Source organism: Phocoena sinus, chromosome 14 (assembly GCF_008692025.1).
Source record: "Phocoena sinus isolate mPhoSin1 chromosome 14, mPhoSin1.pri, whole genome shotgun sequence".
Taxonomy (NCBI): domain Eukaryota; kingdom Metazoa; phylum Chordata; class Mammalia; order Artiodactyla; family Phocoenidae; genus Phocoena; species Phocoena sinus.
Window position 1 is genome coordinate 57,301,127 of NC_045776.1, and position 27,441 is coordinate 57,328,567.

Here is a 27,441-nt window from a genome sequence, read left to right on the forward strand (position 1 = left end):
GTGTGATAGCAAAGTTTTGCATTTTTGCCAAGATGATGATGAAAAAAATAATATCTCGCTATTGTTTTATTTGCGTTTGTTCCATTATGAAGAAGCTGAAGACTGTATATTTAAAAGCCATTGTATTTCCTTTTCTGTGAAATATTTCTTTACATCTGTGGCCCATTTTTTTCTGTTGGAATGACTACTCATCTTTTGGTCTGGATAAATTAGGAAGATTAGTCCTTTGTCTACAATATGAGAGGCATTATTTATTTTTTCCTGGTTAGTCATTTCTCTTTTTCACTTCTTTCTTACAGTATTTTTAATATGCAAGGATTTTTGTTGTTTATTTTGAGAAATAAAATTATCAAACTTTTCTTTTATGGCTGCTATTGTTGAGATCCTTCTCTACTCCCACGTCATAAAAACCTTCTTCTTTGTTTATGTCTTTTACACTTATGGTTTATTTCTTACACTTAAATCTTTGACAAATTTGAATTTGTGCCGGGACATGGTGTGAAGTTGAGACACACTATTTTTACCCAGGTGGCTTGTCACCTGTCCCAAGATGACTTATGGGATGGTCCCCCTTCTCCCATCAGTCTAAGACCTGTGTCCTATACACTAAACCCCCAGGTGCATTTGCCTCTTCTGTTTCTTTAGTTTAGCTGTCTATCCAAGTACCAGAGCCACGATGCTTTACTTATTACAGCCTGATGTTTTGATATGCTTCCTGGGCTACTTTGTGTTTTAACCACAGTAAGAGGTCCTATTCTGTACAAGTCTTAGAGTCAGACAGCTGAGGGTTTACACCCCTGCTTCTCCCCTCACCAGCTGTGTGACCCTGGGCAAGTGATTTAACCTCTCTGAGTTTTGGTTTCCTAAATTGTGACTTGGAGGTAATGATATCTTGTTGACTGAATTGCTTTGAGGAATAGAGACACACGGGTAGAGCCACATGCCACATGCAGACGCTCAGTTAATGGCAGCTATCATAGGTGTTTTGCCAGATTTCAAAATGTCAAGAGTGTATCAAGACTTAATCAAAATTAAGTTATCGTCTATTTGTTTTCTAACTGAAAAAGTGTATCTTGGATGAACAAGATCTCGGATGGAAGAAGAATCCTGAGGGAGGAGTAAAGAGGAATCTTAAAACCCTGAGTTAATTACTTATTTAAAGAATATTTATTGGGCAATTAATGCGCCAGGAACAGTGCTGGGTTTTAGGGAACAAATGGAATGCAATGTCCAGGGTTTGTGCACCGGCTGCCCTTCACTGGTCAGGTGTCTGCCAGCTGTTCTTGGCGGATGGAGGACAAAGTGAAGGCTGGGTGTCCCCACCGTCCCCTCCTCCCCATCCCACTGTGCAGGGCCCGTCCTCCACACAGCTCGCTTGCACCGGCCTCCACCCCTGCACAGACATCACCCTGCTCTCCAGGGCTTCCACCCCGCCCCCCGCCTGCCTCGCTCAGCCCCTGGCATCCAGGTCACTCAGTCTCACACATGACGACCAATGGACCCACGTCTCCCTCCATCAAGTTACAGACGCGCAGATCCCAAGTCCACTGTACGGCTTCATCTGGATGCCCTACAGGCTCCTGAAACTCAGCCAGCACAAAATTAGTTCCTCATCTTCACTCTAATGCTCTTGCATCCCCTGTTCAGAGTCCCCAGAACTCACTCTGCGGCTTCTGGGACCCACGCCTCGGCCACGCTGTCCGTCCCGCTCTCCCTCCCAGCCCCAGGGAAATCACCTCACGGTGGGCAGGATCCCCAGATGACCCCAAGGAGCCACCCCCAAGTCCCCTCCTCGTCACTTGCTTCTAGACCACAGAAAATGGCAGAGGTGATGGGATGGTCACCCCCTCGATTGCATTACAACGTATGACTCCCCTCAGCTGAATGGAGGAGAGTCTCCGGCTGGCCTGAAAAAAGCAGGCTGCCTTGTTGTGAGAGGCTGCAAAACATGGCAAAGAACTGTGGGTCTCCCCGGAGCTGAGGCTGGCCTCTGCGTGATAGTCGGCAAGAAGGCAGGAACCTCAGTCCTACAACTACAAGGAACTGAATTTTGCCGACAACCATCTGAGCTCGGAAGAGGCCACAGAGCTCCAAAAGGAACTCAGTCCAACCGTTTGATTTTACCCTTTGAGCCCCTGAGCAGAGAACCTATTTAAGCCATGCCTGGACATCTGACCTACAGGCAGTGTGAGGTTAACAGTCAATGTGTTGTAATAAGCCACTAAGCTTGTGGTGATTTGTTATCATCAATAGAAAGCTAACATGTGCCTATTTCTCCCCCGGGAAGCTTTCTCTGATCCTACTTCCTCTTCTCTGCTTCCCACCTCACCCATGCTAAGTCAGGTAACCTTCTGAAGCTTGGAAATATCCTGTATAAATCTCTAATACTGGGCCTACCACACTGCATGACCAGCTTCTCTCTTACTGGTCTCATCTGCTTTGCTGAGCTTACTGAAGGCAGACAGGGTCTTAACCATCTTTCCTCCCCAGAGCATAGCCTGGCCCCTCGTCCAGCTTAACAAATACTTGCTGACTGAAGGCATGAATGCAAGGTTCAAGAATGGGACTTTTGTGCCTAGCAGATTTCATGTCCAAAGTTATCATGGATATATCTCTGTGCAAGTAATACAGTTGCATCCTTACAAAACGTACTACAACCCAGTGCTCCTCAAACTTTAACATGCATGGGAATCATCTGGGAAGCCTGTTAAAATGCACATCTGGATTCCGTGGGTCTGGGGAGGGCCTAAGAGCACGAGTTTCCAACAAGCCCCCAGCTGATGCCGCTGCTGAAGGTCTGTGAACCACACAAGGCGCTGCAAGTCCACGGTCACAGGGCAGGGGAGACGGGGAGGCAGTAACCCAATCCTATCTACCTCTGCTCCACTGCATGTGAGATGATGAACTGAATCAGGTCTAATTTTCCACGGCAGCTCTTCACCCCAGCTCCATCCCTCTTTACCCACTCAATGCACAGGAAATTTATGTGATTCAAAACAAGGCAGGTCTCTTCTCATAAATGTTCTACTGCAAAACTGAAATGGTAACAAGAAACGGGGTTGGCTATGTGAGCACAACAGCTACTGAAGCATTTCTATAATCACTGTATCATTCAAATATAAAAAGAAATATACAATATGCTGTCTGTCAGTGGATTAGAATGTTTGGTTCACACTTCTTTATTTGCTACTGAAATTCTACCTAGCTAGAAAAAACATATTCCTCACAAAAATAACAGTACCTTTCGCTTCAAAGTTAAATTACTCAAGCTCCTGATGTCCATATGTTTTTTAAGATGGAGTAAGGTTATAGATATGTAGACATACACATGAAAGATCATGATTTCGTATTACAGAATAAATTTACATTTCTCTTACGATATACTGACCTCATTTTTAGGACATTTTTTTTGCAAACAAAAAATGATTTAATATCATATAATAGGGCAGAAAAAAAATGCTGAATTGGGGGTCAGGTAACCTAAGGCCAAATCCCAACCCCACCTAGTTACCCAAAGAGCTAGGTAACTGGGAACAAATGACACGTATTCCCTGGATCTGATTTCTTTTGTCTGTAAAATAAGGGGATTGGACTAAATGCTCTCCAAAGCTCCTGCTAGCTTTAACATTCTTTGAGTCTGTCTGGGTTAATTAATTATTTCCTAAAGGTAGTAAATCCACACTGCTATTAATGAACAGAGTTAATCTTTTTAAAAAAGGAAAAATGAGCACTTTTCCTTATCCTTTCAAACGGAACACTTCAGGAAATCAGGATGAATTGAGAAAAACAAAACCATTACTATGCCTTCTCAGGTTTCAAACTTTAGTTCTGAAAACCGAAAATAAAGCTCTAAGAAAAAAAAAAAAAGAACACTGCTCTGAAAAAGGGGAGATAATAGTTTAAGGAACATAAAATAAGTCTTTGCTGTGGTACATTTCCATTAGCCAACTCAAAGCCATCGTTCTGGAAGAGAGGATTATGAGCTGGGAAAATAACCAAAAAGGCTTGACATTCTGTTCCTTCCTGATGGCCCTGGATGCGTCATATACTTTTACTACACGTTACAGTCATGTTTGCTAATTAATCAGTGCCTACTGTTCCAGGTCTGAGAATTCCAATCAAGGAAGCAAAGCAAAAGGGTTTTAACTCACTGATTTGTGTTTGGCAACTTCAGGTCGTCACCGTGGAACCATCAGATGACACCCCTTCCTTTCGCGCACTGTCAGGTCCTTGAGCACAGGACGTTCAAGCACCCTGCTGCTCCTCTTCCACAAGAATGAAGGGTGATACCTACTGGTTTCTGGAACTATAGGAAACACTAAAATCCTATACAGTATCTCCAGTAATAAACTACTATTTGAATTTCACCTGCTGTGGTCAAGTCTACTTTTCAAAATTCTCTTTTGCTCTGATCCCATGTGGGACACAAACTGAAGGTAACTGAAATTAACCTTTCAGATAAAAATACAGGACGGGATGGTTTCCCATTGCTCTACTGGAATTGTGATGCAGACACAGAGGCAAATGCCCTCATCTTGTTCAAATACCCCGAATGGAATCTCTCTTTCGTAATTGTACTCATCACGATTTTTATTTTCTGTATTTTGTGACTGACATTTGGGGGCCTTGTGGACCGGGGAGGGACTGTCCCTCTCAGTGTGCACCAATTCCTGGAGACAGCAAACAACTAGCCTGGGGTCATGCCTCCTGAGTCCACAGCCCACTCCCCTTTCCTTACCAGCTCCTGCAGTCTGGGACACTATCCACTTGCCCTAAACCAACCCTGGGCCAGGAACTGGACAATCAGAGACAGCCCGGTAGCCAGAGACCACCGAAATTATCCAAACTAGCCAATCCTGAACCTGCTTAGCCTGCTCACCTTGCCTCCCCCATTCATTTCCGAGAAAACCACAATAAAGGCTCCTGCCCCTGTTTTCCCCTCGCCCCTGCTGCCCCCCGACCGACTCTGGTGCTTCCCCACAGGGCCCTGTCTGGTGTGATGTGCCCCCACCTCTTTCTTGGGAAATGTGAATCACAGACTATCCTTTTCAATGGCAATCGTCTCGATCCATTTACCTGGCTAAATGTGAATAAAAACAAAAACTCAGGTATATTTTCAAACAGTATTTGTTAAGATTTATACCCCAAAAAAGGGAAAAACATCTAAAACACTTTTATTAACATCTCCTTTCTGCAGTTCCTCCACATATAAATAGATTCTACTCGCTGATACAAGCTGCTATCAGTTGTGCGTGGGGCAACAAAAGGATTTAAAAAGTCAGATACTACTGAAAAAATAAGACAATGAAATAATCCTACCCTAAACATTTTTTCGATGTCTACTTAAGGATATTATAAAAAAAAGACTGCCCTGCACTCCACCCCAGCTGCAGCCAACCCGGGCTCCCTCCCGTCGGTATGTCAAGTCCAGTGGCCCCAACATCAAGACCGTCTGAACTTGGCCACCCACATGCACCCCACTCACCTTACTATCTCACTGTGTACCAAAACTTAGACTTATTGAAATTAAAAGGCACTTAAAAATCTTCTAATCCAAGACTTTTGTTCTAGAGACAAAGAAACTGAGCGTCAGCCTGGCGAAGGGCTTGTCCTTGGTCACAGAGCTACTTACCACCACAGCCAAAGACCGAAATCCAAATACCCTGACTCGCCATCCCAGCACTCACCCTACAAAACTGCTCAGTCAGAAAAGTCATTACAGCCACTATAATCCCGCCAGATGTCACACAGGTCGTCGTATCTGCTTCCAGTCCCCTACCCAGGCTCCTGCTGCTTCCTTGGTCAGACAGTCCCTGCTATGACCCTTCAACTTCCTTCTCTCTCAAGGTTAGCTGCCTACCGAACACCCAGGTTTTAAGTAAATCATTTGTATTCCCTCATTTTGCATTTTGCCAGGTTGTATTTAAGAGCCATGTGTTATAACAGCATTACACGTGCATTAGATATTTTTATTTTTAAATAAACTAAATAAAGCATTAAAGATGGACATCTTAGATATTCTTCATCCTTCAAGGTCCCACTCTGCCCCCAGTGATCCTACCTTTCTCTGAAGGCTACATGAACCTTAGATCTTAGTCACACTGCATTACTCGGCCTAAGTTAGTTCTCTTTTATTCAGCAATACTCTAAGATGCTTAAGAATAAATAATGCCTCATATTCCTATTTCTCAAAGTTCATAACTCATGAATTAGGTACAGGTTCACAGATTTTTAAGAGCTGCAGAGGGAGAGGAAGAATGGGCACTAACATTTATTTAGCTTCAGGTATTTTATATACACAACTAGACAACATGTACTTTATTCTTGTATAGTCAAACAAAATCTCCTTTTTTCATCTGAGAAAATTTTTATGAAGGGAATTTGAAACTGTACAGCCTACATATGGTTTGGGGTTTTATCCCCAGAACACCCACGTACACACCAAACATCCATGAAACCGCGCTGAAAACGATGCTTCGCTTCCCCAGTTACCATGTGGCCACACTTTGCCAGCAGTCCTAGGGGTGGGGGGTGGCCAAGGCTACCAAGGCACCCGCGTGACACTCATCTCTGTGTGGGATGTTGTGAAAAGCATGATGTGAGAAGGAGCCCCAGGGGCGGTGGAAGCCCTCTCTTCAAGTCTGCGGCAGCACCACCTACCAGACCAGCAGGCAAGTCATCCACACGGCAGAACTGAGCACACGGGACGTAAGACGTGAGATGGAGCCTAAGGAGCGGAGGCACCGTCTCGGGTGGTGTCAGAGTGTAACCTGGGGCGCCCTCTTTGCAGGACGACGTGAAAGGCGAATCAAAAGTTTATAGGCACGAACTTTTTAGGACAAGATTCTACTGGTGAGATTTTGCCTGTGAGTCAATTGCAAAAGTATACCAAGATATATGAATAAGAACACTGGATGTAACTTGGTGCGTAAAGACAAAAAATAAAAATCACCTAAATGTTTACAGCAGGGCACTGTTTCAATAAGTTATGGTACATTCACAGAGTGGAATACGATGCGCCACTGAAAACAATGAGATTTGTATCTCCAAGATATACATGCTTAAGTGCAAAAACGCGAAGTACAGGATGATAGCCAGAGTGTAAGCCCATCTGGGCTATGCATATGTATGTATTATGTATATATGTGTACATGCATAAAGGATTTGGGTTTCTTAGCTTTCCTTTTTGTTTTTTTGTTTGTTGATCCCTATATAGATACACAAGAAAGTGTAAACAGTGGTCACACCTTTATGAAAAGACTGGGGTAGTTTAGCAGGTGTGGGGAGAATTTACTCAGTAAAGAATTTACTTCTTATTTCAATACCTGTCTGTCCCACGTGGTCTTTTTTAACCATGTGTCTGCATACTGAAAAATATAAATAAATATTTTGAAATTCTACATTGAAATATTAGTCTAGGAAGACATTCATTGACAGATATTAATATCAGCATCTAAAAATTATTACATCTCCTGACATTACTGTCTCAAAAGCAGATGTTTAGAAAGCACCCAACTGTCATTAGTTTGATGTTTTATGTTCTTAACCTGCCAATGCTATTTTGCTTGGCTGGCTGGAAATGTCACTTTAAAACAAGAAGGGTAACATAGAAAGTAAAGGATGTTATTGATATTTCAAGCAAAATTCAAACATGATTTCAGTGACTGAACCCCTTTCCCTCCACGGTGAATGCAGCCACAGATGTGACCCTGCTTTGTGAATTAAACCATTCAACTTAACGAATGAAAATGGACACTAGCAATGAGCCCCAAACGGACATGGCAATGTGGAATTCACCCCAAATGCACATCTTTCCCCTGATCTTCTGTGAATATCCTTTAAAATAATTTTATGTTCTAAACACCTCAGACCTCAGATGAGTAATATGGCCCTCGGAAATATCATTTTCTTACTATTGATCAAAGAAGTCCATTTGCATGGAGATGTTATTAAACACCAGGAACATCATTCAACAGATATTTTCGGAAATACAGCTATGCAAGGCGCCAAGCTCAAACAGCACCTGAGTAGTAAGTGCTGAGCACCCCTGGGGTTCACAAAACCAATAACCCCAGTGCGGGATGGAAATAATGGTAAAAGCACCCGCATTAAATTGGAAACCAAGTTGGGCTTTAGGAGAAAACTGGGATTTGTGCCAATACAGTTGAGATAGCAGGTTAAATATTCATGTTGAAGGGCAAGGTAACAAGAACTAAGATGGGGCAGTAACAATTTTAGCAGCTTAAAGGGAAATGATACTGAGAAAAAGTAGAAAATATATTTAGATAGGAGAAGTGGTCTCAAGTTTTACTAAAATATTTTTAAAATATGCAGCAGACAATATTGATTAGCTCTAGCACGATTAGCAGGTAAGATGTGTCCAACTTTTTCCCTGGGACAATGTTTCTCAAATATGGCCGTGTATCAGAACTGCCTGGAGGGCTTGGTAAAATACAGACCACTGAACCCCACCCCCAGAGCATCTGGTCAGCAGGTCTACAGTGGGACCAAAGAAGCCACATTTCTAACAAACTCCCAGGCAATGCTGACACTGCTGGTCCAGAGACCACAGCAGAACCACTGTCCAAGAATAACTTTAAACACATCAAGTACCCTATTCTCCTCAGAAGACATGACACAGCAAACCTAAAATGCTGAGAAGAACAGCATCCTCACATAACTCAAGACAGGTGCAGGCCTTCCCAAGTCTGATCCAAGCAACCTCGTAGACAGCTAGTTCTCTGGGATACACTTAGACCACTCGGCGCTCACGGTACCGGTCCCGTCTGGACCTCAAGGGGAACAGGACCTCAGCCCCCACGTTAACCACTCCCCTTCCCAGTGGCGCTGAGGCTGAGGAAACAGCTCTCTAGCTTGACGCGGGCCTATATGTAACATCTTAAAACCAGCCTCAGACCAGATCATCGCTGGACACTTCTCATTTAATGCCTGGAGGTCATGGAGTCACACCAACCTGGCATCGAACCAAAGAATGTACGTATGACACTGTGTCACTTCACCACTGCATAATGTGTAAATGCACAACTACAACCCACATGAAGACACCAAAACCCACACCCAAATAAATGACGAGAGCCCCTGAGAATGCTCTAATGGCCTACCATCCCCAAAACCATCACCACGGAGGAGGTCTCCTGGTCACTTCTGCCCACCCTGACATTTGTAGGAGTACAAGAAGTTGTCATAAGGAAACAGCACAGAAAACTAGAGGCATGATGCAATGTATGCCCTCTAGTTGTCAAGATGTTACTGTGACATATTTTTCAGATGTAATTAACATTTAAACAGTAGAATCTGAGAAAAGCAGGTTACACTCCACGGTGAGGTGGACCTCATCCAATCAGCTGAAGGCCCTACAAGAAAAAAGACTGACCTTCCCCTGAAGAACAGGGAATCTGCCTCCAGATGGCCTTTGGACTCAAGACTGTAACATCAACTCTTTTCTGGGTCTCCAGACTGCCACTAGTCAGTCCCCATCACTGCATGAGTCAATTCCTTAAAATAGGGCTTCCCTGGTGGCACAGTGATTGAGAGTCAGCCTGCCAGTGCAGGGGACATGGTTCGAGCCCTGTTCCTGGGGGATCCCACATGCCGCAGAGCAACTAAGCCTGTGAGCCACAACTACTGAGCCCACGCACCACATCTACTGAAGCCTGTGCGCTCTAGAGCCCGTGCTCTGCAACAAGTGAAGCCACCGCAATGAGAAGCCCACGCACCGCAACAAGGAGTGGCCCCTGGTCGCCGCAGCTAGAGAAAGCCCACGTGCAGCAACAAAGACCCAACATGACCAAAAGTAATAAATAAATCAAAATAAATAAATTTATCTTTAAAAATTCCTTAAAATACATCTCTCTCTACAAATATACATATAATTCATCATTATCAAGTAGGGACAGGGATTGCGACAGGGCTGTCAACTACTCTTATTGGTTCTGATCCTCTGGAGAGCCCTGACAAACACAACCCCTACAGTTAGTTCACAAACTCTGTCCCTTACTTGATAATCATCAATTACCTCCATCTTTTTAAAAGAAAAGGCCTCCTTTCACCTTTAATATGAAGATTATCATTTTTTTTTCGGCTGCACGGCGTGACTCATGGGATCTTAGTTCCCCGGCCAGGGATTGAACCCGGGCCCTCGGCAGTGAAAGCACCAAGTCCTAACCACTGGACCGCCAGGGAATTCCCAAGATTACCTTCTAAAATGTACCAGAGTCAATGACACATATATTCTATACCACTGTACATCAAACTCAACCAGAAGCAACCGGTTTTGAGCGACTGAAAAAAACACCTCTGCTGTCACTGTAGCAGATGTACAATTACACTGTGAATTCCCACAATGAGCACAAACTACAGGAAGGGCCCAGGAACCGACAACTTACCAAGCATCCATCCTGATGCAAACGCTCCTTGGAATCCATACTGAGCTTCCTCTTCCTGTTGGGCTGTTTCATTGCCACTTCAGCACTCCTTAGCAGTGTTTTTCTGCAAAATAGTGCCACGGAAAGAGTGATGGGGTTTTTTTTCTCCTTCAGAATTACAAAAACAAACAAACAAAAATAACCATGCTTTCAATTATACCTCTTATAATTGGTTGCCATCAATACCCTGATAAATAAGCTGACACAAAAATTTCACTGTTGATTTTATAGCCCCTAGTACAATACTAAATTAATGGGGAAAAGAGATAAGTTTTCCACCTCATCTAGAATACATGTCACAAAAAATAGATATTATTCCTTTGGTCCTCCCTCTCACGAAATTTTGGTTTTGCTTAGCTGAACTAACCAGTTAGGATTCGCTGCAATTTTCCTATACGGCTTCTATACTCACATGGTCTGAGTCTCCACAAGTGTCAAGGCAGAGGTGTTCTAGGTATGAGGTCCTAGTCACACAAGGCATAGCAGGGCAATCTGCAACAGAGAAGAAAACTTTTCACCAATCCAATTTATCATGACCATCCTTTGGTACATCAGTAAGTAGTAGGCATTCTTTAATAAGTTTCTTGGAATTAGTTTTTTTGATAGAGCGATTAACCACACTGGAGAACCAACCACTAGTATTATATAAGTCCCACTGGAGCTATAATTCAGAAGGTCATTCTCTTTGAATAATTTTAACTACAATTTACCTGTAAGTTTTTAAAAGTTCAATGGACTCAAATCACCTGTACTCCCCAGTGTTTTAGAATCACATATCCAACTTCCTATTTGATATGTCCCCCTGTACAGTGACCCTAAAAACTACAAACAGCACATTCACCACTGAGCATGTCACTGCCCCTCTCACGGCCACCCAGTTCCACTTGCTCTCCATATTTGCACTATTGATGCAAGTGGCCACATCCACCCCTTACAGTTGCTCAGACTGTGCACTGCACAAGAGCACCGAGCCAAGGGGCCAGTGGAAGCTGAAACCCACCCTGGGCTCTGCACACACGCCATTCCTCCTGCCACAGGCTTTCCATCCGCCAGGAAGAAAATGTACCTTTTTCTAATTCAAACAAAGAGACCCCTTTTGGGCTAATGGCAGCCCTGACATTGCCAGAGATGGAGGAGCTGTTGCCATCGCTTCAGCCTTTCCATCCCAGCCCACACTCTCACCAGCTTTGGTGGGTGTTTAGTCTACTCAGAGTGTCTGGAATCCGTCTTCCCCCTCCACTCCTAACTCTGACCCCCTCCGGTCTCGTGCCCCACGACGTCCGCTGGAACATGATGTGCCCGTGGCTTCGCAGCCCCACACTTTTGCTGGTCCCTCAACCTCAGAACCGCCGCTCCTTTGTCAACCTCTCTAACTCTCACTTATGCTGCACGACTCCACTGAAAAGACTTCCCATCCCTGAGAAAAGCCTTCCTCGCTCACCTCCTGCCTCCAACAGACCAGATGCGTCTCTCCTCACATGCAGCATACCTGTCCTTGCCCCTGCCACAGTATTCAACACTTAACATGTCATGTTTTTCATTTTCAGATGTGTCTCCTCTTTCGAGGCTGTAAGCATCCTGATGACCAGGTCTGTGGATGCCTGATCCCTACTTTCCACTCTCCACGGTGCCACCTCCCAGCAGACTCTCAACCTGCCCTGAACTGCATACGCACATCTCTGAATCACAGAGAAGCCTTGAGTCCAGTGGATATTAGTTCTCGACCCATACGATACCCCTGTTAGAATGCTGTATGACTGGGGTGAGCATGTTCTCAAACTCCGTAACTCCCTTCTCTTTCTCCTCTGTATACCAAAACAAAACAAACAAACAAAAAAAAACCACAAACAAACAAAAAACACTTCCGCATATCCGTTTGCTTTTAGTCAGATAATATTCATGTCCTTAAGACAGGCATTTTCCTGCTAAATTCAGTAACACTGCATTCATTTTGTAGGATGTAAACACAATTCATCACGCCTAGCTCCGGGTAATACCCCGAACGTCTATGCAAATGAACAGTTTAGACTTGATGCCTGTAGCAAAGTATTCCTGCACAAGACAAGCACGGCCAAGGCTGGCTTGCACATGACTAATAATACCCCATGGCTTGTCAAACTGAAATCGTCTGGCTACTGAGGATTTTCTCCTCACGGTCAAAGTGATCCATCTTGCTAATACCTGCTTAATTGTCTCAGTAACTCTGATTGGTTTAAAAAAGCAAGAAAGCCTGAATTTATATTATCATGTATTGGGGGGGAAATGGAAAATGTTTATGCTGAGGAGAAGTTTCAAAATACAATTTAGTAATAATTAAATTCCCTTTACACTTAGAAATAATAAAGCAAAATATAAAAGGTACCTAACAGCCCATAAAAGATTTTGCTGCCAGGCAAAAAAAAAAAAAAAGGAATCAAATACAAATTCCATCAAATACAATACAAAGGAGATGAATGATACGTAGATAGATGAGAGATAATGGATGGATCGACAGACAGACAGGCAGGTGGGAGACGCTGACACACAGACAGACAGGGAGGGAGGGAGGTCTGAGGTGGTCCCTTCACCGTCAGTTCACAGGACGTATTCTAAGCAACCGAACAGAACGCCTGACATAAACTGAACCTGAGTCCTTGGCACAGTATCAAAATATACGGATTACTCTGATTTCCCATGATACGTGGCCTACCCCCAGGGGGGCCCCAAATGTCACGTCAGCCGCATGCCTCCTTGCTGAGCTTTGAAGAAATAAAAAAATTTTAGAGCCAAGGAAGAATAATGTCAGACTCTAAAACAGAGTAAGGAAGTGTACTGTCTGGAAGAAGCGAAGGTGAACAGAGACAGCGGCTGGGCAGAGCAGTGTCCCAGTGCACTCTGGCACTGCGACAGCACCCAAGCACTGGCTGCAACAGACAAGGTTATTTTAAGTGATTTTAATTAAGGAAACTTCTAAATAGTATTTTATATTTAAACAAAAAGACAGATGAGTACAGAGAACTGATTTGTATTTCTATGAAGAATGTGGAAATAGTGCACGGATTTTTCAAGTTAATCCTCTTAATCATTTCGATTTCCCTCATGGTTCATAGAATTTTCTGTCTGCACATGGCCAAACACCTGTCTTACTGACTTCCTAATTAAGCAGACAAATTAGATTTTTATTTAGAAGGCACACGGTTTTAATGCTTCAAATTAAAGGAGCCTACAAACAACAAAAATAATGCACAGTCCGCCTATGTCCAGTTGCTATTTGGTAACTGATCACCTACTATCATCAGGGCAGTCACAGGTACTTTGCAGAATCTAAGGAAGATGCTTCAGACATTGTAGAGGGGAAGAGAAGCACAGTAGCCATGCGCCCTGGATAACCCAGCATAGTTCTGACTCATGCCTCCCATTCTGGCAGAACTATTAACAGCATTGCCTTTCACTCCCCAAAATGTTCCCAATTAAACAGGAAATCGTATGGTCACTGTATGGATAAGAAACACACATAAATTAACAAGAAATATAATGCATGCCTTTAAAGAATTATGAACGGGCAATTCACGTGGTGCTCCCAGAGGGGGAGAAGGTCCAACACAGATCAGAAAACATACTATGGGGTCACATTTCAGCTGCTTCCAGGACGCTGCATAGAATTTAAAGTGAATTTAGCACCCAAATATCCCATACAAATATCCAACGACTGCACTGATTTCCCACCATTCCAAAGATGTAACCAGGCTAAAATGTATTCACCCAGTTGATACTCAATGCCAATAACGCATAGTAGTGGGTGTTTGAATAAATTAAGTAATTACAACTGAATGCACTGCGACAGCTTGTGCATGAATTGCTGCTCCCCTTTGACTGTATTGACAGTAACAGCTAACGTGACCTGAGCACCCACATACACCAGGCACGGCCGGAGCTCCTCTACAGGTAGACTTTCAGTCCATTCTTATTCATTAACTCTTAGGACGGCAACATTTTTAAAAACCATTATCACCTCCATTTCACAGATGAGGAAACACTGCCCACAGCTGCACGACAAACAAGTAGCCAGTACAATCCTAGAGCCACTCATTTCAACACCTGACTATGCTACACTTTTACAACTGTTGTGTAAACTTAGTGATCTGAGCCGTAACCACTCAGGTGCACCAGCCAAGCTCCTGCCGCTACGAGGATCTAAGTAAGAAATGGATATGAAAGTTCCTCACAGAGCTTGTGTCCACAGTTGACTTGTATTGTCTCTTTCCTTACATCAGGGCAGCCACCTACTCTCATAGTTTAAAAAAAAATTACCTTTATTATCTATGTTGCAGTCTTCATGGATTAACAGTAATGGTGTATTAATTGTGCACTCATTTGTCTTGCACAATGCCTTATGATCACAGCACGAGACGTCCCAAGATTCAGGGTCCAAAGGGTTATCACACAGGGTTACCCGAACACAAAATATTATAAACAGGTACTTTACTAGATGTATCTTCAAATTTGAATTCTTTCTGTCACCAGTGCAGCTATAACAAAATCAGATAATGAAAAACATATTCCCTTTCCTTGCGTGTCTGTCTGTGTGTGTCTCTCTCCCCCCCCCCACACACACACACAATTACAGCAGCAGTACCAAAGATAAAGGTCCCAGAGAACATTAGCACAGTAATAAGTCTGGTAAGTCTATTTTAAGGTCTACCTGTCTGAATTCTTCCTAGAACAATATTTAACAATTTACACTCCATTCAAAAGTACCTGGTGGCTAATATACACACACACTTTACCTGTTTATAAGACAGTATCTCTTAAGAGGTTTCTTCCATACTGAGGTCTCCATACTTGAACCAGCTAAGTTTCTAAAAATTCCCTCTTGAGAACTTCCTGCCAAGATGGAATTGTACATCGTTGCTTTGAGATATCTCTTGGCTCCAAACAAAGAACAAAGCCATTAAAATACACACCAGTTAACCTTCTGTGTAAACCAGCAGTAAATGAGAAACTAAGTGGACAGCAAGGCTAAGGCCTAAGTCTCCTGGGCTCAGGGCTCCAGAGCAAGAGAGAACGGACAGGCCAGAAGTCCAGCCCCCGGAGGGAGAGGGAACCGACAGGGTCAACAGGTGAAGGTGCTGGAACCAGGCTTGTCCTTGAAGCCAAGAGGCAACAGGAGGCTCTGCCAGTCTCGCACGGGAGCAAACGGAGCTTCTGACACACATTCTGGGTCTCAGATGCAGGAAGAGCAAACGCTAGTCCCGACCAGGAAGTGGGCTCGGGGGAACCAGGCTAAGGCACACTCACAGCCAAAAAGCCAGGGGACAGGAGGCCCATATCAGTGAGAAAACAAAGTCCTCCCACCCACAGTGTGCCTGCAAATCAAAATTCAATGCACAAACACATAAAGAAATCAAATGCTAAGAAGTACAGTCAATAAAATCAGCCACTGGGAGAAGAATTCAGTCCTGATGAAATTTATATAATAGAAAATACTGGTGAATATTTTTAAATAAATAAGCTTAAGATGCTCAAAAAGATACACAAAGGAAAAACTTTAAAAATGAACAAGAAGGGCTTCCCTCGTGGCTCAGTGGTTAAGAATCTGCCTGCCAGTGCAGGAGACATGGGTTCGATCCCTGGTCCGGGAAGATCCCACATGCCATGAAGCAACTAAGCCCGTGCGCCACAACTACTGAGCCTGCACTCTAGAGGCCGTGAGCCACAACTACTGAGCTCACGAGCCACAGCTACTGAAGCCCATGCGCCTAGAGCCCGTGCTCCGCAACAAGAGAAGCCACCGCAATGAGAAGCCCGCACAACGCAATGAAGAGTAGCCCCACTCGCCGCAACTAGAGAAAAGCCTGTGTGCAGCAACGAAGACCCAATGCAGCCAAAAATAAATAAATAAATTTATTTTTAAAAATGAACAAGAAATTATGAGCAGTAATACGAGTAAGTAAAAAAAGAGTTGTATATGAAAAATCTAAAAAATCTTGGAAATGTAAAGTGTAGTCAATAAGATAAACAAGCCAGGCATACTTTTAGCTCAACAGACCAGGAGAAAAAAAAAAAAGAGCAGATTCAGATTACTAAAACCAGAATGAGAGAGGTTATATCAGTACTGATCTTACAGAAATCAAACGATTATAAGGGAACACTATGAAAACTGTATGCCAAAAAATTAGTAACTTAAGGTGAAATTCCTAAAACTACACAAATTACTGAAACTGACTCAAGAAGAAATAGAAAATCTGAAAAAGCCCAGGCTCAGATGACTTACACCAAATATTCAAAGAATTAATACCTATTCTTCACAGACTCTTCCAAAATAAAGAGAATAGGAAGGAATACTTCAGATTCATTCTATGAGACCACTATTATCTTGATTCCAAAACCAGACAAGGGTATCACAAGAAGTGAAAACTACAGACCAATATCCCTTATGAATATAGATTCAAAAGCTTCAACAAAATACTAGCAAACTGAATCCAGCAACATATAAAAGTATGAACCAACGTGACCGGGAATGCAAAGCCAGCTTCACATTAGAAAATTAATTAATGTAGTATACCATAGTAAGAGAATGGAGGACAAAACCACACAGCAACATCATTAACACAGAAAAAGCTTTTGACGAAAGCAATACCCTTTAATGATTGAAAAAATGACATTCAGAAAAACAGGAATAGAAGACACTTCCTAAACCTGATAAAGAGCATTTATGAAACACCTGAAATTAACATCATACTCGTTCCTGAAAGACCAAAAGCTTCCCCGCTAAGATCACGGACAAGACCAAGATGTCTGCTCTCACCATTTCTGTTTAACAATCTTCTGGAGGTTCTAGGTCAGGGTAATTAGGCAAGAAAAAGAAATAAAAGGCATCCAGATGGGAAAGGAAGCATTCTCTTCTCTTCAATTTTTTGGAAAAGTCTAAGAAAGAATGGCATTAATTCTTATTTAAATGTTTGGTAGAATTCACCAATGAAGCCATCTATCTGGTCCTGGGATTTTCTTTACCGGGAGTTTATTATTATTATTATTATTATTATTATTATTATTATTACAGACTCAATCTCCACAGTAGTTACGGATCTGTTCAGACTATTTCTTCATGATTTAGTCTTGGTAGGTTGTATGTTTCTAGGAATTTATCATTTACCTAGGTTATCCAGTGTCTTGACATATAATTGTTCATTGTAATCCCTTATGATCCTTATTTCTGTAGTATCAGTTGTAATGTAACCTCTTTCATTTCTGATTTTGAGATTCCTCTTTGCTTGTTAATTAGTTTAGCTAAGGATTTGTCAATATATTGTTTATCTTTTCAAAAAATCAACTCTTAGGGTTTTTTTTTTTCTATTTTCTGTATTTATTTCTGCCCTAATCTTTGCTATTTTCTTCCTTCTGCTAACTTTGGGCTTAGTTTGTTCTTCTTTTTCTACCTCCTTTAGGTTGAAAGTTAGTTTCTTTGAGATCTTTCTTCTTTTCTAATGTAGGCATTTATCACAATAAATTCCATCTTAGTACTGCTTTTGATGTATCCTCTAAGTTATGGTATGTTGTGCTCTCACTTTCATTTGTCTCAAAGTATTTTCCAATTTCCTTTTAGATTTTTCCTTTGACCCAAGGGTCATTCAAGAGTATGTTATTCAATTTCCACGTATTTGTGAATTTTCCTCCTGCTGCTGCTCTCTACTTTCACTCCACTGTGACTAATAAAGATACTTGGTGTGATTTCAGTCATTATAAATTTGTTAAGACTTGTTTTGTGAACTAAGCGATGATCTATCCCGGAAAAGGTTCCATATGCACTTGAGAAGAACCCACATTCTGCTGCTGTCCGGTACCAGGTTCTGTATCTGTCTGTTGGGTTCATTTGGTCCACAGTGTTGCTCAAGGCCTCTGTATCCGTACTGACCTTCTCTCAGGTCTTCCATCCATTACTGAAAGTGGGGTTCTGAAGTCTCCTACTGTGCCTGTGATTGTTGCCTATGTCTCCCTTCAGTTCTGCTAATGTTTGCTTTACACATTGAGGTGCTCTGAAGTTAGCTACAGATGCATTTGCAATTGTTATATCTTTTTTTTTTTTTTTTTTTTTTTTTTTTTTTTTATGCGTTACGCGGGCCTCTCACCGTTGTGGCCTCTCCCGTTGCGGAGGACAGGCTCCGGACGCGCAGGCTCAGCGGCCATGGCTCACGGGCCCAGCCGCTCCGCGGCATGTGGGATCCTCCCAGACCGGGGCACGAACCCGCGTCCCCTGCATCGGCAGGCGGACTCTCAACCACTGCGCCACCAGGGAAGCCCGCAATTGTTATATCTTGCTGGTGGATTGATCCTTCTATCATTACATAATGTTCTCTGTCTCGTGGCACTTTTTGGCTGAGAGTCTATTCTGTCTGATGTAAGTACAGCTACCCCTGTTCTGTTCTGCTTACCATTTACATGAAATATCTTTGTCCATTCCTTCACTTTTCTCAGTCTCAATTCTTGACTCTCCTGTAACACAGTGAGACATCCTCACTCTTGCCATGGCTCCATTTGGAGCAAATGCACTTGCCTTGGGCTCGGTCTATAACTTGCTCTGGTGACTGGCAGATGCACTATGAACTGAGGCTTAAAATGTGCTTGTGCAACCTGTCCCGACCTCACTGCAGTACAACATCCGCCGTCAAAACAGCGTGCCCCAGTTACCCTCTGCTCCCTCAGAGCGGGCCCCAGAATGAACACGGGTAGAGCACGCCTGAGCCCGACTCACAGTCTGCAGCCCGGTCCAGCACACCGAGCCTGGAGCCTATTATAAACCACCCAGGCAAGCCCAGCCTAGATCGGCCCAATCACAAAACACCTAAAGATCTATTACTGTGCAAATAAGTATGTATTGTTTTCAGATGTTGAGTTTGGGGAGGTTTGTGAGGCAGTATTTTTGGTAGCAACAGCAGACAGATATAATAATCATGCAGGGGAAAAAAGGGCAAAACTATGAATAAGTATTTCACACAGAAATTTATGGAAAGTTGTTCAACCTTGTCAGTGATCAGGGAAATAAAGACTAAAACCACAAGGAGAGAACCATGTCGTGGCCATTCAAGAACTCGGGCAACACCAGAGGCTGGCAAGGCTGCAGAGCGCTGGGAACACTCACACTCTGCCACCCAAGAGTAACTGGTGGAAAACAATACAAGTCGGCATAAACTTGAGAGCTGATGATGTTCCAGCAAATCCCATGGCCCAGGACTCCAGCAGTTACGCTCCATTAGGAGACAAGTCCATATTAATGGGCCAGGGGAAGGGGTGTGGTGATGGAAACAATCCAACTACCTACCTATGAGAATGTGAAAAACTAACTGGTGTTATAGTCACACAATATAACATTGCATGGTGAAAATTAACCAGCAGCAACTACATTTATAAGAACAAAAATATAAGCAATGATGTTGAGTGAACAAAGGAAACCAGAAGCCTGTTTACATTTTTAAAACAGAAAACTATGCATAAGCACTCAATATGTGCCTTAGAGATATAGTCTTAAGTGGGAAATTATTTTGAAGAAGCAAAGAAATGATAAACATAAAATTCAGCACAGCAGTTAGACAGGAAAACAGAGTATCGTAATGTTCTCATTAAGTTGGATGTTGGCTTCGTGTATCTTTTTTCTGTTATGCTTCAAAAGTTATAAAACTTGTTGTTTTGTACCTATAAAATGTTAAGGATATTTCTTTAGTCATTTGAAATGGTGTACTTTAGTGATCCAATATAAGAAGAGAAAAGCTGAGTAGGAAGAATGGACACAGTATTCTCTTTTAACCAGTCTGTTTTTTTCCTGTGTCTTAAATCCCTTTTCTTAGCAAGACTCGCTGCTTTCCTCTTACATTTGGGGAAAAAAATCTCTCCCTAGACCCTTTCTGAGCATGTACGATGTGCAGTTAGCGAGAGGCAGGTGGGCCGGGAGCCCGCGATGCTCTGCCCAGCCTCTGACCACGCGGCTCTGGAGGAAGGAGGAGGCCGTGGCCGAGGCAGTCATCAGCCTCCTCCACGGTCCTCGATGGGCACAGGGCAGAGCTGAACCCAGCATCTTTCCTCCATTGAGTCAAGTCTGAGCAGGGACAGAAGATGGGGATGCAAATCACACGGAGGAGAAACTGAGTCTCGGTCTCTTAAGCAAAAAGGTATTTTCTGGAAGAATATCCAGGGCTCAAGAGATTTAACATCTAGGGCAGGATCAAACAGAAACAAGGAAATGCATATGAAAAATAAACATCCTCTCGCACCCATGAATGCGACTGGCAAAGGTCAGTCTTACCAACTGACAGCGGGAATTGGCAGGAACCGTCACATGTCGCTGAATTGTAACCTGGTACAGCCACCAGTTAGGTTCAGCTGTTCCTAGAGGTACAGAAACACTAGCACATGTGCAAAAGGAACATGTTTACTGTGGCACCATTTGTAATAAGAAAAAACTGGTAATACCCCAAATACCTATCAATAGGAAATTGATAAATAAATTGTAATATATTCAAAATTGGAATACAATACAGCATTTAACACAAATGAGCTGGAGTAATATATATTCCATCATAGATAAATCTCAAAAACACATTTGGACAAAAGGATGAAGTTGCAGGGTACCACAGAGCATGTACGTAATGACTGCTGACAGAGCATCAACATCTAGGCAAGATATAAAAACCTGACTGAGGATAACACAAACTACAGCATCGTAGCTACATCTCAGGACGGGTGGAAATAAACAGGTCTGGGGACAGGAGGCTTCAGCTGTAATCACAATGCTTTCATTTCTTTCAGAAAATGGAAGCAAATAGGGCAAAATATTGTGATTATTAAATCCGGATGGCCAGCCTAGAGTGGTTCATTTTCTTAGTCTCTACACTTCACAGCATATTTGAAATATTTACAATAAAAATTCAACATTCAGCAGTAGTTTTATAGGAGGAATTCTAAACGTTCTCATATCTGCTTCTGTAAGGGTTTCACTTGCCCGTGAATACGATCAAGTAACAAAGTTATACACTCCCTCAAGATCAGCCATTTGCTCAGAGCCTCACAGAACATCTGGGACACATAACAAACCACAAATATCATCATCCCTGCAACCACTCATTTATTAAGTTAGCCACTCCTACGCACCAAGCATGGGGTGGCAGCCTCTCAACAATCCTTTCAGAGTTAATAAGCCCCAGGTGACACAGCCAGTCAGTGCAAAGCTAGAATTTGTCTAACTCCAAAAGTGTACACCCTAACTAATGGCTCCATTTCCAAAAACAGGTTGTTGTGGACTCCGGTACAGCATGGAGGTAATGCGTGTGTTTAATGTGAAGGAGTAACATCAACATATATTTTTGATCGTGAAATAAAGGGAGAGTGTGCAAAATTACTCGCCTAAGCTCACATGTCTGGCTGACAGCAGAGCCAGAATGAGAATCCAAGATTTACACAACAGACCACTTCGTATCTTATCAAGGAGAACAGGCTACACTCATTATAATGAACAGATTTTCCAACAAATGCCAGTCTGGAGCCTTGCCCAAACCAAATTCCTAATACCACACCACTAAGCACATTCAAATAATTCTCCTTCCAGGAGCAGCTTTAATACATTGGCATTTGCATCATGACAACTGGTACTGCTGCCTAAAATGACATGCCACATTAAAATGACATGAAAATACATTATTTGCAGAAATAAATCAAACTGTTTTGTTACTAGCACACATCTCTATTACGAGCATTTCAAGATTGCATCAGCTATTTGTGAATTCTGTTCATCAGAATTTTCATCAGGCAAATTAAAACCTGGTCCTACAGAAACTTTCTCTAATCTGATATGATGACAGGGAGGAACTGAGACCAGAGCAGCGGACCTGTCATCCAATCAAAGCTCTGGATCCGACTCCCCCAGTCACTGGCTATGAGACCAAGCCTTATCCACACGGACCAGACTGCAGAGCTCTCGTGGAAAATGACACGATGTTTGGGACATGTTCTTTTTTTAACTGAAGGGTAACATACACACAGAAAAATGTATAAAAGGTAAGTGTATAGCTCAATCAATTTTCACACACTTGACACATGTAACTAGCACCCAAATCAAGAAACAGAATATTACAAGCATGTCCCCTTTCAGTCACTACCCACCAAGGATAATCTCGATGGTTACCCCAACTTCCTACACAACACATTATTTCTGTCTCTTTTATATTCTATGTACATGGACTTACACAGTACGTGTTGTTTTTGTATCTGGTTTCTTCTGCTGATAACATCACGTCTGTGACACTTACTCGTCTGGGTTGTTGCATGGAGCTGCAGACAGTCACTCTTACTGCTGTAGAGTAGGTGGAGTGTGTCACAACATATTTCTGTGTTTTGCTTCTGATGAGCATCTGGGTAATTTCCAGGTATGGGGTGTTACAAATAGTGCTCTTGAACTTTCTACAACACGTCTCCTGCTGAAATGCACACAAAGCACATTTCTGGTAGGGGTGGAACTGCTGGGTCACTTCTGCATTACTTTCCTACTGTAACAAATTACCACAAACTCAGGTCCTTAAAACAACGCAAATTTATTATACAGTTATGGGGGTCAAAAGTCCTAAATGGGTTTCACTAGGCTAAAATCAAGGTGTCAACAGGGCTTTATTCATTCCTGGAGGCTCTACAAGAGAATCCCTTTTTTTTTTTTTTTTTTTGCTTTTTCCAGCTTCCAGAGGCCTCCCACATGCCTTTGCTTGAAGCCCCATACTCCATCTTCAAAGCCAAGAGTGGTCAGTCAAGTCTTTCTGACAACGTTCCACCCTGACTGTGATCTTCTGCTTTCCTCTTCTACATTTCAAAGACCCATGTGATATGAGTAATCCAGGGTAATGTCCCTATTTTCTGGTACACTGATTAGCAATCTTGCCTTGCAACATACATTTCCATAGGCTTTAGGGATTAGGGTGTGGACATCTTTGAGGGTCTTTATTTTGCTTCCCACAGTATGCATATATTTTGAAAGTGTTTTTAAAACTTGTAAGTATTACAAACGTTTTACTATGACATTATGGCAAACTCAAGTTTCTTCTTTTCTATACAGCAAATCTAGTTTCTTCTGTCAGCCTTGTAATTCTTCTCTCCAACCAGAAAAATCTTTTTGCAGTTACTAAGCATAAAAATATTTTTTTAATTTAAATTATATACATATGGAAATTATGTAATTTCCACTATGTGAAAGACAATATACTAGGGGCTACAGAAATACAAAATAAGTAGGTAGGTGACTTCTGGTCAAGATGGTCAATTCAACAGATGCAGGGGAAAAAAAGAAATATTGGAAAAACATAAAAAATATATTTATATTACACAGCTGAGCTCTAAATTATTTTTTTTTAAAAAAAGGAAATCTGCAGATGCCAGAAACAAAGATAAAACTGAGGAAACTAAATCATATATACATATTAGGGCTTTGCTTTTCATTCCCACCTGGGGATAGGAACTGAAACCATAAGCTGCAGGCATGGTTTTGAGCAATAAATGGTCTCTGTCTACAGAGCCAAGAGCCAGGAAAATGTTGTCCTATCTTGGATTAAGGATTAATAGGCCTTCACTCACTGGCTTAGGTAGCAGCACAGAAGAAGGCCACTTTCACTAAAACACTGGTGGAAAAGTCACCACTGAGAAGTCAGAAACCCAAATCTGTAGTAGGTCTGGGGCTCCACTGCCCCCTACACCCAGCAATGCAAAGAGCTCAAATCAGTGACAGCAAAACTGCCCCACAGCAACATCCTCACCACCCAGGCCACTCTCGGAACTCACATGAAACTCTCCCTGGAGATGAGCTCACAGACTAAAACTACAGAACACACGAGGAAAACCGTGAAGGTACACAAAAGCGCCAAACAGAACAAAACAAAAAAGATGAACACCCCAGAAGTCTTCATAATAGGAAAAGCCTAGAAGGACATAAAAATAAGAATATGTAAACTCTTGAAGAAATAAATGAAAATAGACTCTCTAAGACAAGAACAGAACTCTGTTCAAGTAAAAAAAACAAAGATATGAAAACAAAATAGAAAATCTAGAAATGAAATACATAATATGGTATGAAAACCTCTGTGGATATGTTAAGTAAGCATACTTCTTAGAAGTGAAAACTAGAAGACAAATCCAGAGCTGAAACAAACATCCAAAATAGGAAAGCAATTGCTAAAAATTATGAAAGAGAAGAGACATAAAGGATGATTTTTTTTAACATCATTATTAGAGTAAAATTGCTTTACAATGGTATGTTAGTTTCTGCTGTATAACAAAGTGAATCAGCTCTACGTATACATATATCCCCATATCTCCTCCCTCTTGCGTCTCCCTCCCACCTTCCCTATCCCACCCCTCTAGGTGGTCACAAAGCACCAAGCTGATCTCCCTGTGCTATGTGGCTGCAAGAGTCACCAACATACATCTAAAAGGAGATCCAGGAGGAGAGACTAAGAAAAAAAAATAATAAAGAGACAAAATGTTTAAAAAGCAAGATCCAGCACAGTTGCTGCTCTCTGGGAGCTTACAATCCAGCAGAAAAGTAGAGCTGGCTTCTGTCCTCAGAGCTGAAAGTGGCACCTGGGACTCCTGACTCTTCCAACCTCGACACTCCGCCTCCCTCAGCTTCTCGCCCTTCAGACGTGACTGACATAGTTTTGAAGTGGGGAAGTTACGTTGCCCTACAAGCCTGACAGAGTCAGAGCGGAGGTTAGAGATCTAGTTCCAGGTTCACTGCTGTCGTTTTTACTTTCTCTTCTTGTTCAGATAAGCCAAATGGCTTACACATGCTGAAGACCACTGGGGTGCCACTCAGAGCGCCAGTTAAGAGAGCCCACTGGTGTAGCCAGCCCAACACCCTCCTTCTTCACCCAGATCATTGATTTCCACCTTGGAGATTCTCATTCTGAGTCCACGTCGTTCCAGGGTAGGCAATAACCCAGGAAAGGCCAAAGCAATAAAATCCACCCTCTCGGCCACAGTAACTGCTCCAGGGATACATATACAAACTAAGAAAAACCAAAGAGATTCGATGCCAGGACTCTGATTAGAAATACTGGGCAAAAGAAACTTTCTTCTGAGATTATCAAATTAGCAGAAGTAAGTGTGGAACTGCAGAGGCCACCGAGAGCTTCACTGAGACCAAAGCCAACACAGGAGAAGGCAAAACCAAGTACTGAGCGTGACAAGCCCCTGGATCCAGCCATATCTGATCCACCACCACACCAGGACTTCTTAATGAGCTAATGAAGTCCCTTTTCTGCTTATGCCAGATTGAGTTGGATTTCTGTCATTTGCAACTAAAAGAGTCAAGACTAATAAAAATTTTAGATGCAAGGAAGCAGCACTGGCAGCAGCAACAGAAAGAGGACAGCTGCTCTCTAAAAACTGAGAAAGATTTGGATTGCAATCCCAATATCACTCTAACTCATTAACCATATCAGACTCTCTGAATCTAATCTAGATTTTATAAGGTCTTAGAGCTCCTCCAACTACCTTAAGAGACATCACAAAATTACAAATAACAATTCCAAAACAAAATAATTTTTAATTATTTGGAATTTAAGAATATATGACATCTTTATTTTAGGGAAACCAAGAGATGACAGAAAATAAAAGTATCAATTAAAGCTTTAAAAGATTAGGAATCAAAAATAAGGACAATGAAGGGGTTTTGGAAGGTGCAGAGGCAACACACGTGGGATTTGGGGGCAAACAAAGCACCTAATTGTTCATGAATAAGAGACTAGCGAGTAGGGTGGAGAAAACAGTGGGCGGAGAGTGGTGCTCATATATGTGTTTATATAGCTTTGAGTATAACTCCAGGTCTACGAGAAGAGACTATAAAAATCTCCCAGGCAAATCAATGGAAATAAGACTTTTTTCCTGTCATCCACCTTCAGAGTCTCTCGTGCCTCTTTAAGTTCCTAGTCACCCAATAATGTTAAAATGATCTTTCCTATAACCCCCTGAATATCAAATATGAATGTCAAACAGTGCACTAAACTCATCCTTTCTCTCCATTCTGTCTGCCAGAAGACAGGTATGTCTGTGGCCAGAAATACAGAACATACCACGTATAGACTAGCCAGATATGCAGTGGTCATAATAGATGCCAATGTAGGCCATAGGTGATTGATAACAGAACACATTTTGTGCATTTCAACACACGTGAAATCAGGATGGTCTTGCAGTACTGCCAGCCAGGTAGCAATTCTTACGTGATTATCACTGCCTGCCCCTGCCCAGACCTGTCTGTCCCTCCTGGTGGGTTGACAGAACAACTGAAATCCTTTAATGGTCACAAATGGTCAATAAACAATATGTAGGTCATCTGAAGAAGGAATAGGAGTCCTAGTTGTTGACAGATAAACCATGTGATGATACCATCAAAATGTGCAGAATGTATGTCAACAGCTTGGAAGAAAATCCCAGAGACAATACTGAAACATTCTTTTAAGAAATGATTCAACATTAAGACTCCTGAGGGCACAGGCTGATGTGCGGGAAAACACAGATGTCGATGACAGAGTCAAAAGTGAATCAGTAGAGTTGGACTCCGAAGGTGATCAAGTTTCAGAAAAGCCCAATCCAACTGATTAAGCTAATGTTTTCTTTTGTGAATATGTACAGTAGTAATAAATAATTTAAAAATATATGCTTAAATAAGTATAGAAGAGTTCTTTCAATAAAATATAAATCCTTACTGATAAGGAAACATTATTTAACCGTTTGACTTGGCATTTCTTTTCCTCACCACTGGCTGTTAAAACAATGGAGCAGTTTACAATCAATAGTGTCTTATATTAGATGAAATGCAGTTGTTTCTATAAAGAAGTCATACGTAGCACATCTACTTTCTAGTCTGTTGAAAGTATGGCTTGTAAAAGGTAAGTAGCCTTTTACCTCACCCTCATGCCATCTGCTCCCAGCTCTCTTTCTAGCTACTAATAAAAGCCACAAGAGCCATCTGGACTTTCTTGTCTATATA

General features: G+C 42.2%; 1 protein-coding gene across 1 annotated transcript in view; it reads right to left on the bottom strand.

Annotated features, from left to right (window-relative positions):
* The window catches only part of L3MBTL4 (L3MBTL histone methyl-lysine binding protein 4), a 362,994-nt gene that overhangs the window by 295,744 nt on the left and 39,809 nt on the right, over positions 1-27,441 (bottom strand). The window contains exons 2-3 of the mRNA XM_032654462.1: positions 10,858-10,937; positions 10,407-10,509 (exon numbers count right to left, since the gene is read on the bottom strand). Coding sequence (XP_032510353.1) covers positions 10,407-10,478 — 72 coding nt within the window. The 5' untranslated portion in view covers positions 10,479-10,509; positions 10,858-10,937. The remainder of the gene's footprint in view (positions 1-10,406; positions 10,510-10,857; positions 10,938-27,441) is intronic.